The sequence below is a fragment of the Typopeltis vanoorti genome, chromosome 3 (assembly GCF_054136105.1).
Source record: "Typopeltis vanoorti isolate ZY-2024b chromosome 3, IOZ_Tvanoo_1.0, whole genome shotgun sequence".
Lineage (NCBI taxonomy): Eukaryota > Metazoa > Arthropoda > Arachnida > Uropygi > Thelyphonidae > Typopeltis > Typopeltis vanoorti.
Window position 1 is genome coordinate 80,914,710 of NC_143551.1, and position 16,653 is coordinate 80,931,362.

The window sequence follows — 16,653 nt, forward strand, 5'->3', positions numbered from 1 at the left end:
CCCTACCTTGGAAACAAAAATCCAGAGCACGAAGTGTGGCATTATTATTATTATTATTATTATTATTATTATTATTATTATTATTATTATTATTATACTCCATCCAAGAACTTCACAGAAATATTCCCCGAATCACAAAACGAGACCCTCCACTTGGACCGCGATCAAAAGAGACATTATGCTTCCCAACCATAAAAGAAGCAGAACTTCTCTCAGCAATACATCAAATCAAACCAAACAAAGGCCCAGGAATAGATGGTATCAGACCTAAAGATATAACGCAACATGCAACTAGTTTAAGTCCTATCCTACTAAAACTAATAAATAAAATATTTAAAACAGGACAGATACCATGTATGCTAAAGATCGCCATAATTACACCCATATACAAACAAGAAAAAAAAATTAATCAGCAATTACAGACCCATAGCAACATTACCAATTATCAATCAAATTATGGAGTGGATCATACTGAAGAAACTCACAGCATACACTGAGATCTTTAATATTATCACCAAAACACAATATGGTTTTCAGAAAAATAAGGGAACAACATCTCTCTTGGAAGACTTTACAGACGTAATTAATACCGCCTTAGACAAAAACAAAATAGCCATGGTAGTCTTTATAGATCTAACCAAAGCATTCGATACACTTACACATCAAACCTTGTTAGAAAAGCTGAGGCATTTGGAATAGACGGGCCTCTTCAGAGGTGGTTTACAAACTACCTCCAAAATAGAAAGCATATCACACGTATCGGATCAAATCGAAGCAGAGAGCTACCAGTAACCTGTGGAGTGCCACAGGGAGCTGTACCCTCCCCAACTCTCTTCAACATTTACACGCACGATATTATTCAGTTACCACTCAAAGGTAAGATATTCCAATACGCAGACAATGCATCTAAAATATCCATCCATAACAACGCAAGCATAGCCCAAACAAATATGCAACATGACATAAATCTGATCATAGACTGGCTCACGAAAAACTCCATACACCTAAACTCAGAAAAGACAAAATTAATGATATTCAGAAATCCACTAACTCGACCAGTTGATAACAAATATATAACCATCCAACATCCACTTTCCAACACAAAAAACACCCAGAACAGCAAAACCACTACAATCACTCAGGTTGAAACAATACGATACCTTGGAATTTACCTCGATGCAGATATGAACTGGAATAGCTATATAAAACATCTACACAACAAACTCCGAACAATAAGTGGCAAACTCTACAGATTAAAAGACATAGTTCCCATACGCCTAAAAACACTTATATACAAAGCACTATCCCAAAATATACTAAGATACGCTATAACAACGTATGCTTTCTGTGCACCCTACAAATTAAATAGATATATGTCTCTACAGTACAAAATGACAAAACTGATCTTTTGGGAACAAAGAAAAAATCACGACCTTATAAACATTGCAATGGCAGAACACAAAATACTGACAGCAAAACATTTATGTCACTATGCAGCCTTGCTAAAACATTATTTCGATGCCAACTACAGGACAGTTAGAAATACATACCGTATAACAAGACCTCAGACAACTAATTATATCACATATAAATACAATAATCACTACGGAAAGGCCACGCGAAACTTCTACATCCCAGACATGATAAACAAATTACCTTTTGAATACAGAAACATTACAAACTACAATAGCCTGAAAAGAGCTCTAAGGACATACTACGAACAAGAAACACGCACCCAAAATACCATACAAACTTAATGAAACACAATATATTCGCTCAGGCTTCCAGTTCAGCGACGCATCAGTACATTCCAATTTATTGTGTGTGTGCGCGTGCGAGCGTGTGTGCGTGCGTGTGTGCGTGTGCGTGTGCGTGTGAGTGCGCGCGCGCGAATTTCTCAATCATAGGCTCCGTAGCATCCTAACACAGCAAAAAAAAAAAAAATACAATACATAATAACCAACTGGTGTCATCCTCAGATAAGCTTACATTTAAGCTTCGAGGATGAAAGGAAAAAAAATTAGTTCTCATTCAAGATGTATCATATGCAACCAAATGCATGTAATGTACGTATCACAAGAAAACCAATGTATGTATTATATGTAAACCAATGTACGTAATGTAAATATCACATGTAAACAAATGTAAGTAATGTATCATATGTAAACAAATGAATGTAATGTATATAATAATTGTAACAAATGTATATAATGTATATAATAACTGTAACAAATGTATGCAACGTAAAAAAAAAATTATTTTAAAAAGTAAATCAGGAGTTTACACCGTATGTTTGTGAAAAAAAAAAAGGACACATAATATTCAGATTGCATATGTGTAAATACTGTTGTATAATCACACCTTTTCAAACTTGAAAAAAAAAATAGTAAACCACAACATGTAATATTATACAACTTATGTAACTCTGAACAATATAATTGTAAATTATTATTATGATTGTTATATAAAAAAAACTGTTATCATCATTACTATTTAAATCTCGTTATATGTAGCACAAAGTGCTGAACCTTGTAAAATAATATACTGAATAGATGATCATTGTACATATGTAAATATTTGAAAGAAAGAACAATAAAAAAAAAATATTATAAATCTTTCACATATCCGCCAAATTTTCTTACATGCCAGTTCGCTCTCCCTGTATTAATGTGTATTATATTATTAGCTTGCTGAATGAATTTTGTTACCTCGTATTTATGAAGGTAAGTTTATAGTTAAATATGTGATTTATCTTAGTAATGATTTTTTAAATAAATTCTTCATTTCATTTTCTTTGTAAAAAAAAAAATTATTATTATTATTATTATTATTATTATTATTATTATTATTATTGCGACGGCTATATGGCAGAGAGATTGCCTTGTTTTCTGAAACGAAAATGACAAGAGCAGCAAGCTGTATTTTTTGACCGAAAACTGGAAATGCATTATAACTCTCATTATTATAATTCTTATAATTTATTATAATGAATTTAAAAATTTTGATAGTTTTAAAAAAGGACCAGGGCATCGTCCTGGTACTTTTTTAAAACTATCAAAATGAGGTCACTGCAGTACAAAGTGATTGCACGGCCAATTTACGGTTGTGATTTCTGATTTAAGAAGAAAGGAAAGTCCAAATGTTTTCAATATTTTTTAAAGTCAGAAGAGCGATAGAGATAACGTACAACTTGACAGAATTTGACAGGTTCAGATTTAGATGTTAAAACAGCAAAAATGCAAGTTCAATCTCTGATATGTGATAAAGCGAGAGATTAGGCGCTAGTGTTGCCTTTTAAGACGGAAAAGATCAATGGTGTGAGTAATTAGAAGAAAACAGTGAAAGGATCAGTGGGTGAGGTAATCAATAATTAAGTTTCAGTTCGGATGACTGTGCATTAATTAGTCTGAAGAATAATGCACACTACTTGTAAATCAACTCACATCTGTATTCCACATACGAATAGATTTCTGTTCCATATTTCAGTGGTTTTATAAAGAATCTTGCACTAAAATTTATTTTATTTCTATGGTCAGAATACTTATATTTTCATTCCACGAAATAAAACCTCCTTCACCTTTTTGATAATGTCTGAACATTATGTTTATTGCATTATTACAGTGTAATGTGCTTTATGCACAATAATGCTAGAAGTATACAGAATGAGAAAGAGGAGCATTAATGAGAAGACTTGGTTGAATCAGGATGATACAGTCGTAGGAATAGAATGCAAGGGACATAGTATTTTCAGAGGACAGAGGGAAGGGAATGGAGAGTGCTAATGATTACATAATAATTAAAGTCAAAAACAGTAAAACTACATCAGGATGACACAAGGCAGCTCACTTGAGGTAATCTGGTGTGAGATAGAGATCAACAAGATATAATATAATAGATTGCTGATATAATCCGAAGGGAAAACGAAGGTAAAAGGGAAATTTTACGAATGTAGGTCAAGTGAGTATTATAGGAGATTTCAAGTATGGGGACATTAATTGCGAGGAGGAGGAATGATCACAAGAGGGAAGGAAATGGAATTTATACGGCTGCCAAGAGATAATTACCTGAAAAGTTTATAATGGAGAGAAACATGAGGTTTGATAGTACTTGATATGATCATAGCATCAGAGAACTTAACACAAAGCAATCTAGCTAAGCTTGATTTGTATATTCAATTACAGCTATGTAATTTTAACATATTATATAAGTAGAGTTTATTCTTAATAGTTCAGTGTGCAAAGAATATTAAGAGATTATCCATATGTTGCAATCGAAGATTTTCTGATTAGTGATATTTTTTAGTACTTATTTCATATCGGTGCGAAGATCAACTAATGTCCTATAAGGGTAAAAATTATTAGAAACCCGAGTAGTTCACTATATTCGTATATATTTAGTGTAATTATTTTAAAGTAATTATCTGTTTCACTCAATTAAACTTCTAAAATGAGTTTCTCCCAGCTATGAAGCCTTAACACACAGATAACAAGTAAGGGAATTTGTAAATTTTACCAACATATTTAATCTGTTTAATATAATAATATATTTATGTTCAATAACCCAGTGTATTAACATTATTTGCAATTATCAAATTATTTCATTATAGCTAATGACGTGGAAAATTATCTTAATACGTTTCCTTTCAATTTACTTACATCTAAATAAACAAAAAACGAACAACTAAAAGTAAGAAAATGTCACATGCCGTAAGATATATTTTAATTGATCTATAACAAAATATTAAAATGATTCATCTTTATAGAAATATTAATGAATATTTAAATTATGTTACAAAAATTATCTTAATACTTTTTTCATTTCATTATATTACAGCCACAGCTATTACCAGAGAGCCAACTACTACAAGTAAGAAAATTTCATACTTTTATGATAGATTGTTTGAAATTATTTTAATTATCTTAATACGTTTCCTTTAAATTTTCTTACATCTAAAAAACCACAAAACGAACAACGAAAAGTAAGAAAATTTCATGTGCTTAAAGATATATTTTAATTGATCTATAACAAAATATTAAAATGATTCATCTTTATAGAAATATTACTGTAATTTTAAATTACGTTACAAAAATTATCTTGTTACGTTTTTCATTTCATTATATTACAATCACAACACTATCAGAGAGCCAAATACCACAAGTAAGAACATTTCATATGCTTTAAGATATATTTTAATTGATGTGTAAGGAAATATTAAAATGACTCATTTTTATAGAAATATTACTGTAATTTTAAATTATGTTAATATGATGTTTTTCTTTCATTATATTACAGCCACAGCTATTACCAGAGAGCCAACTACCACAAGTAAGAAAATTTCATACCTTTTAAGATATATTGTTTAAAATTATTTTAAATATGTTAATGCATTTCCGTTAAATTTACTTACATCTAAACAGCCACAAAACGAACAACTAAAAGTAAGGAAATATCACGTGCTTTAAGATATATTTTAATTGATCTATAAGAAAATATTAAAATGATTCATTTTTATAGAAATATTACTGTAATTTTAAATTACGTCACAAAAATACGTTACAAAGCTAGGTTCAGAACTATATAAATACGCAGGAACAAGATTCAAAGAAAGACTCATTATTTTTAAATAAAATTTACTCAACTGGTATTCCCCCAATAGAATGGAAAAAAGCAATTGTGATTCCTATCTTTAAGAAAGATAATAGAGATGACCCTAAAAACTATAGAGGTATCAGTATACTAAATTCCTGTTACAAAATATATAGCAGAATCTTAAATAACAAACTAATGAAATATTCCGAAAACTTTATTCTAGAGGTACAGAATGGATTTAGAAAAGGACGATCATGTATAGACTCAGCCTTTTGCCTAAAATTAATAATAGAGAAAAGAAGAGAATATAATTTAGAAACACATATTGCATTTATTGACTTTGAAAAAGCATTTGACAAAGTTAAAAGAAACATATTATTTAACATATTAAACGAAAGACAAATACCAAATAATATCCTAAAAGCTATCACAAGTATATATGAAAATAATCAAATACAAATAAGATTAAATCATGAGCTATCATATACAAGAGAGATAAACCAAGGGGTCCGACAGGGATGTCCCCTTTTAGCAACTCTTTTTAATATATACTTAAATGAAATAATAATAAAATGGAGTAAAAATTTACAGCAAGCAATTAAACTTTCACCTACAGTTAACTTAAACACTCTCCTCTTTGCAGACGACCAAATAATAATTACAAATTCTGAAGATAACTTACAGAAAGCTATTTTAAATCTAAATGAGATATCCAAAGATTATGGTATGATAATATCAACGGAAAAATCAAAAACTATGGCCTTTAAAGGACAAGATCCAGCAAGAACTAAAATAGTAATAGATAACAAGATCTTAGAACAGGTGAATTCATTTAACTACCTAGGATGTATGATCACATATGAAAATGAAAAAGACATAAACGTAAAAACTGCAAAATATTTAAAAATAACAGGTGTAATTAACTCTATATTTAAACCAAACCTAGTTCAAAAACAAACCAGGCTAAAAGTATACAATACATTAGCCTTACAGGTCTTAATGTATGGAAGCGAAATCTGGACAATAAAACAAAAAGACAAACAAAGATTAACAACAGCAGAAATGAAGTTTATGAGAAAAACTGCAAAGTATACCCTATTTGATCACAAAAGAAACGAAGATATTATGAAAGAATTAAACCAAGAACCAGTAATAGAAAAAATTAAAAAATATAAACATAAATGGATGGAACACGTTCAAAGAATGAAAACAGAAAGATTACCGAAACAAGCCTTAAAGTACAAGCCATTAGGAAAAAGAAAACCAGGATGTCCTCTTAAACGATTCAACGATGACTTCTAATGCCGGAACAGGCCATGCAAGGCCTAAATCCTTGATACGTATGATGATGATGATGATGATGGTGATGATGACGTTACAAAAATTATTTTTTTACGTTTTTCATTTCATTATATTACAATCACAACACTATCAGAGAGCCAAATACCACAAGTAAGAAAATTTCATACGCTTTAAGATATATTTTAATTGATCTGTAAGGAAATATTAAAATGATTAATCTTTATAGAAATATTACTGTATATTTAACCTTCCAAACAGCTAGGACGTCTATAGACGTCCAACTAAATCTGGATATGTTTCAGCCCACCTGTTTAAAGAACCTGGATAAGAAGTCCAATTTGACCCTCATGTCCATTAGAAAGTGTGATAAACCCTCACGCTGAAGAGAACGGTTAATCGGATTATCTGGCGTTCGTAGCTGCCTCTCAGCTGCCTATAACTAGAAACGCACTTCCTTGTTCCATGCTGGTCAACTGGATTTTAGTTATATACGATAGACTAAAAATAGAGAAATTATTTATATTTTTGTTTTCTCTTTTTATTGTATAATACAATTTTAATGCCTGGACAAAATAAAGCTCTTGTATAATTTGTTCACTTAAAAATATTTAAGTGAACAAAGCCTTACCTTGGAGAACCAATTTAATTTTTTATTTTTTTGCGCTAATTTTTTTCTAATCGCTTACTAGACAAAAGATTTTTCTTTGTTCTTGAAGAAATTAATCCACGATAATTACTTGAAATATTCTTTTAAAAAAAGAAAAGAAAACCGGCTGCCGACGTTCCAGTTTATATTATTTTTATTTTTGTACAAAATTTCGAAATCGAATAATACTTCACAGATTTCCTTTAGGACACGCTTGAGCAACTTTGCTTTATAGAGAATAAGATGAAATTCTTTAATCATATTACTAAATGTTTTCTTCATGTTGTATAGTAATCTACTCTTCTTTGTACTTTCACTTTCTTGGCTTCCTTGTATAATTGGTCATTACAAAATGAAATTAACAGTTATGATTTAAATTTATATTTTCTGCATAATTCAGATATTTTATTCTCCAATTTTTAAAGTAAGGGATAGGTATGCTTATTTTTATCATTCAAAATATGTATATCAAAATTTCATTTCCTTTCACAATAGAATTGAACTTTATTTCGCCTCTGATAGTTTAACCCCCCCCCCCCCGTGGCATTACTATCACACACCCGAAAACTTATGAAACATAGGTACAGTTTTTATTTAATTCGTTATTTTTCTCTAGTAATTGTTCCACATAACTTTAATTTTTCGATACTGAAACTATGTGGTGATTATTATAAATTAGCAAATTATAAATCAGACAATATACATATTATTTATGTATATTGTCTGATATTGAGAGACCCTTTACTGGGGAAAGGTTACTGCATTACAATGGAAAATTACTATGTGTCCTGAACTCGCTGATTTGCTTTTACAGTATTGTACAGATAGTGATGGTACTGTAAATGCAAAAAGGCGAGATATGCTTCCAGATTTGGCATCAGGAAAGCCATCGAAGGGAGAAATCCGAGCTTATCAGGGAGGGAAAGTCTTTGCACTACGTTGGAAAGACAAAAAAGATGTTTTTCTGCTGTCTTCTCTGCACAATCCATCAACGGAATTCGTGGAGAAGCATGGTTTGAAGAAAGAAAAACCCATTGCTGTGTGTGCATACAACGACACTATGGTGGAGTCGACAGGTGCGATCAGCAGCTATCATTCTACTCTGTAATGAGGAAACAGCATAAAAAATATTACAAAAAAGTGTTTGGACATGTATTAGATTTTGTTATTTGGAACAGTTTCCTCCTGCACAAGAAAAAATGTTTGTCTACCATAACATATCTAGAATACAGAATAGAAATTGCGAAAGCACTGCTGCATGCACATGCGCCTTCTTCAGCAAGCAGAAAAGCAGGAAATCCTGCCAGACATCTGAGGTTGAATGCTGCTAACTCCAACCATTTTCCCGAAAATCTACCACCAACGGCTAATAAAAAAAAAAACCTGCACTCAAATGTTATGTATGTAATTAAAAAATATCAGAGAGGAAACAAAAATCTGGTGCCCTGAGTGTAAAACTGCTTTGTGTGTTTACCCTTGCTTCAAGGTGTTCCACACTGTTCAAGAATTTTAAATTCTGAACAGTATGAATTAAAAAATGTTTGTTTTCAAGGCCATAAAAACAGTCCTTTTCAGGACTACAAATATTGATAGAGGGATACCTGAATGAACTGTTTCCTTTTCATCTTGAAGGCGAATTTTTAAGTTCTCTTTATGACACAGAATGACATTTTCGAGGAATAAAATATAAGAGGAACTGAAATACTCTTTCCAGTTCCTCTGGAACTGGAAAGAGTATTCCAGGTAAAATATTTCACCAAAACAATAAAAAATAATGAAATAAAATCTACCCTATATATATATGTATATAAAATGATAAGCCTTTTTATGTCATGTTTTTCGAAATGTTTTGAAACTCAGGCTACCCTGAGTGTCGAGTTTTCAAAATTCGAGTCATCAGAATTCAGGGGCAGAACCCCCTTTCGAGTTATCACAATTGAAGGAGAACTGGCATACCAGACCGGAACACCGGGGGTTGGACATAGCCCCTCTAGTTAATAAATGAAATATATAAATAATAACGGGAACATTTTCACCTTGCCAACACTCAACGTTGATGTGATATGGGTTCCAAATTTCTGGTTTCGGAGATATATATTACAAAGTTTTGTAATAAAAATTTCTGCTACAATGAAGTTTGACATAATCAACAATATTATTACTACCTTATTTCTGTTTCTCGTGTGGGAGAAAAACGGTAAAATGTCACTCTTATAATTATATGAGATGTTATAATGGCAAAAATAGTAAGAAAAAAGTAATTTGCAGTTTCTCTTCAAAACACAAAGAAAGAACATTGTAAATTCAGCCAGTGGAAAAGAAAATACTACATATTTTTCTTCTGTTATCTGATTTTTTTTCTTGTATTACAAAGAAGAAATCACTGCGTATAACATGGAGTCTGCATGAGTGAAAAAATCTGGAAATTGGTAAATTATAACGAATAGAGAATTCATGTCAGTAAAATTATTCACGTAAGATTCTAATCTCAGCAGACATAACATTTTCTTCTAGATTACATATCTAAAGTAACTGAACCTTTGTTACTATTTTACGCTAAAATGAATGGGTATGTTCCCCAAGTGATTTACGTTTGTAACAGCTGTCTTGCGAACGATTTATGAAATAAATTATCTGAAATATCCGCAGATTGATTAGGTCTGTATCTCCCCCCCCCCCAAAAAAAAGAAGATTATGAAACGCATATGCACCTTTTCTTTGAAAATAATTCAAATCCTCTTTTTCAAGATAATTGTATGATTTAATTTCTAATTTTTGATAATAAAAGTGAAACTGATCATTATAAATGAAGCAATTATTTTGGCATAAATAATGTATAAGCATGTAAACGAAATGTCAGTATCAACAATCGAAAAGGAAACAAGACATTCTTGACATATTCTGCACTACACCCTGAGGCACTTTAGTGTGACTTTAGTGTTCTCCCCTTTCTTCTCAATAGCACTGAGTAAGCCTTCAACTTTTCCTCCAGCTAAGAGGATATTACCAAGTATTTATGAGACATCGATTATTTCAGAAATAGCTTCCAGCAGCAGCAGCAGAAGTAATATTTAGATTTTTTAAAGAAAAACAAACAAAAATAATACTACTGAACTTTCTTTTGTGTGGTATGCATATAAACAATTTTGCATGGTGAAAATATAGCATATTATTTCTAAAATTTCACATAATTTCAGCGGACAGTAGAACAGCTGGTTTTAGATTGCAAATAAATAGAACAGAATTAGAAGTTTCACGGTACAATCTGATTGTCGTATATCTTTTGTCACAATGGTAAAATTAAGTAATTGATTTTGAATGATGTCTAGAAAAGCTTTCAAACCTGTATAGAAATTTAGAGTAGTTTTTGATACCAAAAAGACACAATCGGAAGCCGAGTAATGCAATTTAGCATTTTAACATTTTTGTCTTTATGAATAACAAAAAATCGTTTCTAAAACTGAAATGCGATGATCCATATAATGGATCATCGCATTTCAGTTTTCTATTTGGCTAGAAATGAAATTTCAATTTTTTATTTGGCTAGAAATGAAAGCAAAAGGATATATTTATTTCAATAAATATTATTTAAAAATATTAATATTTGACATAATATTTTCAAAGCAAACATTTGAAAATTCTGAAATTCGAAAAAAAAGTATTCAATTATTATACGTAAAGGGAAAGAACAACCAGCGCAACTCTTCCGGTTCACTGATTTGTATAATGAAATAGATCAAATTTACTATCACTAAATAGATTCATTGCAAAAGCTGATCAGTGGTCATTTCAGGATTGATTTCTTTCGCATATGTGAAATTCGTTTCAATTTTTGGGAAGAGTCACAATAAATCATTTTAGAGGCAAGAAAGGTCAAATAACTTAGGAAAGTAAATGAAATTCTAAGCAACGCAATAAACGTAAAGACAGGGGGACACAAGGTCACTCAGCAACAGTTAATCCACTAATGGCTATAGAATAGCCATAACGAGATTAACGGCAAAGGAAGGTAATGGCATGATAAAAGGTAGAAGTTTTGATCCATGAAAAAAGCTAGGGAGAGTTGACTATATCATCCACACCAGACGGTTGGGAGGTTAAATGATGTTACAAAAATTAACTTAACACGTTTTTCATTTCATTATATTACAGACCCAGCTATCACCAGAAAGCCAACTACCACAAGTAAGAAAGTTTCACAACTTTTAAGATATATTGTTTAAAATTAGTTTAATTAATTTAATACGTTTCCGTTAAATTTACTTACATCTAAACAACCCCAAAACGAATAACTAAAAGGAAGAAAATTTCATATGCTTTAAGATATATTATAGTTGATCTGTAAAGAAATATATTAAAATTATTAACCTTTATAGAAATATTACTGTATATTTAAAATATGTTACAGAAATTAACTTAATACGTTTTTCATTTCATTATTTTACAGAGCCAGCTATTACTAGTAAGCCAACTACCACAAGTAAGAAAATTTCACAACTTTTAAGATATATTGTTTAAAATTATTTTAATTTTAATTGACTAAATACATTTCCGTTAAATTTACTTATATCTAAACAACCCCAAAACGAATAAATAAAAGTAAGAAAATTTCATATGCTTTAAGATATATTATAGTCGATCTGTAAAGAAATATATTAAAATGATTAATCTTTATAGAAATATTAAGGTATATTTAAAATATGTTAGAAAAATTAACTTAATACGTTTTTCATTTCATTATATTACAGCCACAGCTATTACCAGAGAGCCAACTACCAAAAGTAAGAAAATTTCATAACTTTTAAACATATTGTTTAAAATTATTTTAATTAACTTAATACATTTACGCTAAATTTTCCTACATCTAAAAACCGAAAACAAATAACTAAAAGTAAGAAAATTTCATCTGCTTTAAGATATATGATAGTTGATCCGTAAAGAAATATATTATAATATTAATCTTTATAGAAATATTACTGTATATTTAAATGATGTTACAAAAATTAACTTAATACGTTTTTCATTTCATTATATTACATATCCAGCTATCACCAGAAAGCGAACTATGTTAGGTAAGAAAATTTCAAATCTTTTAAGATATCTTGTTTAAAATTATTTTAATTAATTTAATACGTTTCCGTTAAATTTGCTTACATATAAACAACCCCAAAACGAATAACTAAAATAACAAAATTTCATATGCTTTAAGATATATTATAGTTGATCTGTAAAGAAATATATTAAAATGATTAATCTTTATAGAAATATTACTGTATATTTAAAATATGTTAGAAAAATTAACTTAATACGTTTTTCATTTCATTATATTACAGTCCATCATACCAGACCGATAACTACCACAAGTAAGAAAATTTCATATCTTTTAAGATATATTGTTTAAAATTATTTTAAATATCTTAATGCATTTCCTTAAAATTTACTTACGTCTAAACAACCACAAAACGAAGAACTAAAAGTAAGAAAATTTCATAAATTTTAAGATATATCGTTTAAAATTATTTTAAATGTCTTAATGCATTTCCTTTAAATTTACTTACATCTAAACATCCACAAAACAAAGAACTAAATGTAAGAAAATTTCATATGCTGTAAGATATATTTTATTTGATCTGTAAAGAAATATATTAAAATGATTAATCTTTATAGAAATATTAATGAATATTTAAATTATGTTACAAAAATTAACTTAATACGTTTTTCATTTCATTGTATTACAGACACAGCTATTACCAGAGAGCCAACTACCACAAGTAAGAAAATATCAAAACTTTTAAGATATATTGTTTAAAATTATATTAATTAACTTAATCATTTACGTTAAATTTTCTTACATCTAAACAACTACAAAATGAAAAACTAAAAGTAAGAAAATTTCATATGCTTTAATATATATTTTAATTGATCTGTAAATAAATATTAAAATGATTAATCTTTATAGAAATACTACTGTATATTGAAATTATGTTAAGAGAGTTATCTTAATACATTTTTCACATAATTATATTACAGGCACAACTACTACCAGACAGCCAACTCCCACAAGTAAGAAATAATGAAATAATCATATTGATAATTTAAAGCCATTTTAACCATGACGTGATCATTTTAATAATGTATATATCATAATAATGCAGTGTAAGGAAATTATTCAAGTTAATTGAAATATTCAGTGTAATTTTTCAGTGTAATTAAATAATTCAGTGTAATTTTCCTCTTAATAGGATTGGGTTCGAAATTATATGTTTGAGGTTAAGAGTGTTAGGTAATTCGAATGGATTGCCATTGGTGTGGTATGTGCACGTAATATTAATGAATTCAAGAAAAAGTATGATAAAAATATGAGTTTTTTCTTGGTTTTATTTGTTGACCACATATTAATAAATGATATACACAAATTGTCAAAAACAAATAAGTATGATAGCAAGTGTATTTTAATATGTGACCTCCCAAGATGAGTCCCTGACTCCAGGGAGGTCTAAAATTTATTATTATTTTAGTATTAAAATCATGATTACATATTTAAATTACATATGTTACATATAAATTACATATGATATATTTTACATGCATAGATACATATATACATTACATACGTTTGATTACATATGATACATACATATAGTTCTATATTTTTGTAACAGTGAAATCCATACAAATTTTCCTTTTTTACCTCTATAATGTATTAATAATAGTTACTGTAGTTGGTAATTTACATGACATATACATTACATGACATATATTTGATTACATGACATATATTTGATTACATTACATACATTTCATTACAAATGAATTTAATTACATACATACATTATCAGAAATACATTTGATTACATGTTGTTTTTTGAATTCAATCCTTTTTCATTATTAAAACTATGATTACATATATACAGCACATATGATTTACATATGATTACATATTTACAATGCATATAGTTCTCTTTTTTTTGTAACAATGAAATCCATACAAATTTTCCCTTTTTTCTCTATAATGTATTAATAATAATTACTGTAGTTGGCAATTTATAGTTGAGGTTGAATAGACATTGGATTTTTACAGCAGTTATACAATAACAATTAGTTATATATATTTATTATTTTTGATTTAATGTATTTAAGCACTGTAACTACTGAACTTAAATGTAATATATGGAATTTTTCTTCTTTTTTTGTGGATCTTGGTTGATATGTAATTTCTCATCTTTCATCCTCAAAGCTTATTTATGAAGGTTATCTGAGTATGACACTGCTTGGTTAATATTTATTGGTTTGATTGCGATGAACTGAAAACATGAATATATTGTGTTTCATTAAGTTGTAAGGTGTGTGGAGTGCATGTTTCTTGTTCATAGTATGTCCTTAGGGCGCTTTTCAGGCTATTGTAGTTTGTAAGGTTCCTGTATTCAATAGGTAGTTTATTTAGCACGTCTGGGATGTAGAAGCTTCGTGTGATCTTCCGTAGTGAATATTATATTTATATGTGATATAATTAGTTGTCTGAGATCTTTTTATGCGATATGTATTTCTGATTATTCTGTAGTTGACATCAAAATAATGTTTTAGCACAGCTTCAGAATGACATAAGGTGTTTTGCTATTATTATTTTGTGTTCTGACATTTAACTGATCTTTGTTCCCCAAAGATCAGTTTTATCATTTTGTACTCTAATGACATTAATTTATTTAGTTTGTCGGATGCACAGAACGGATACATTGTTTTGTATATTTGTGGTTTTAGGCATGTGGGAACTATGTCTTTTAAACTGTACAGTTAGCCAGTTATTGTTCGGGGTTTGTTTTGTAGATGGTTTATGAGGCTAGTCCAGTTCATACCTGCATTGAAGTAAATTCCAAGGTATCATGTTGTCTCAACCTGAATGACTGTAGTGGTTTTACTATTCTGTATGTTTTTTATGTTGGAGAGTGGATGTTGGATGGTTATATATATTTGTTATCAACTGTCGAGCTGGTGGATTTCTGAATAGAATAATTTTGTCTTTCTGAGTTTAGGTGGATGGAGTTTTTGGTGAGCCAGTCAAAGAACAGATTTATGTCATGCTGCATATTTGTTTGGGCTATTCTTGCATTATTATGGATAGATATTATAACTGTATCATCTGCATATTAGAAGATCTTGCCTTTGAGAGGTAGCTAGTTAATATCTTGCATATAAATGTTGAATAGAGTTGGGGAGAGAACAGCTCCCTGTGGCATCCACAGGTTACTGGTAGCTTTTCTGATAAGGTTTTATATGGGAGTGTATGCTTTCGTCAAATCTATAAAGACTACCATGGCAATTTTGTTTTTATCTAAGGCGGTATTAATTACGCCTGTAAAGTCTTCAAAGAGAGATGTTTTTTATTTTTCTGAAAACCATGTTGTGTTTTTGGGATAATTTGAAGGTTCTCTGTATATGTTGCGAGTTTCCTTAGTACAATCTGCTCCATAATTTGATTGATAATTGTCTGTAATTATTGATTAAATTTCTTTTTCCACGTTTGTATGTTGGTGTGATTATGGCAGTCTTTAATGTACTTGGTATTTGCCCACTTTTAAATATTTTATTTATTAATTTTAGTAAGATATGGCCTAGGTTAGTTGTGACTTGCTTGATATCCTTAGGTCTTATACCATCAGTTCCTGGGCCTTTGTTTGGTTTGATTTGATATATTACAGAGAGAAGTTCTGCTTCTTTTATGGTTTGGAACCATTATGTATGTTTTCATGTATTCCAAGTGGGAGATCACGTTTTGTGATTGGAGGGATATTTCTGTGCAGTTCTTGGATGGAGTCTGCAAAGTATTGGTTAACATCATTTACTAGTTGTTGGACAGATCTTGCGTCTTTCATGAAGCTGTGTTTTATGGTTTCAGAGGCGGTGGTATTGGGTGCACAATATAGCATCTTTGTTGATCAGATACCAGGTTTGTTTCATGTTGTTTTGTGCAGAGGTTTGAACGAATTCTGATTTTTTTGCAGCTTTCTTTGTGGCTTTTGTGTTGCTTTTCATATGTAGAGCATTGAATGGATATTGTCTTATGACTGCTGCAGTGTAACTATTTGGTGCTGCCAGGATGTTGATATGATCTAGGCAGG

The 16,653-nt window shown here is 29.8% G+C and overlaps 1 protein-coding gene across 1 annotated transcript in view; it reads left to right on the forward strand.

The window, feature by feature from the left end:
* The window catches only part of LOC150108314 (uncharacterized), a 220,779-nt gene that overhangs the window by 173,961 nt on the left and 30,165 nt on the right, over positions 1–16,653 (forward strand). The window contains exons 26-33 of the mRNA XM_090390443.1: positions 4,834–4,866; positions 5,293–5,325; positions 11,985–12,017; positions 12,286–12,318; positions 12,583–12,609; positions 12,871–12,900; positions 13,276–13,308; positions 13,568–13,600. Of these exons, the coding sequence (XP_090246569.1) occupies positions 4,834–4,866; positions 5,293–5,325; positions 11,985–12,017; positions 12,286–12,318; positions 12,583–12,609; positions 12,871–12,900; positions 13,276–13,308; positions 13,568–13,600 (255 nt within the window). The remainder of the gene's footprint in view (positions 1–4,833; positions 4,867–5,292; positions 5,326–11,984; positions 12,018–12,285; positions 12,319–12,582; positions 12,610–12,870; positions 12,901–13,275; positions 13,309–13,567; positions 13,601–16,653) is intronic.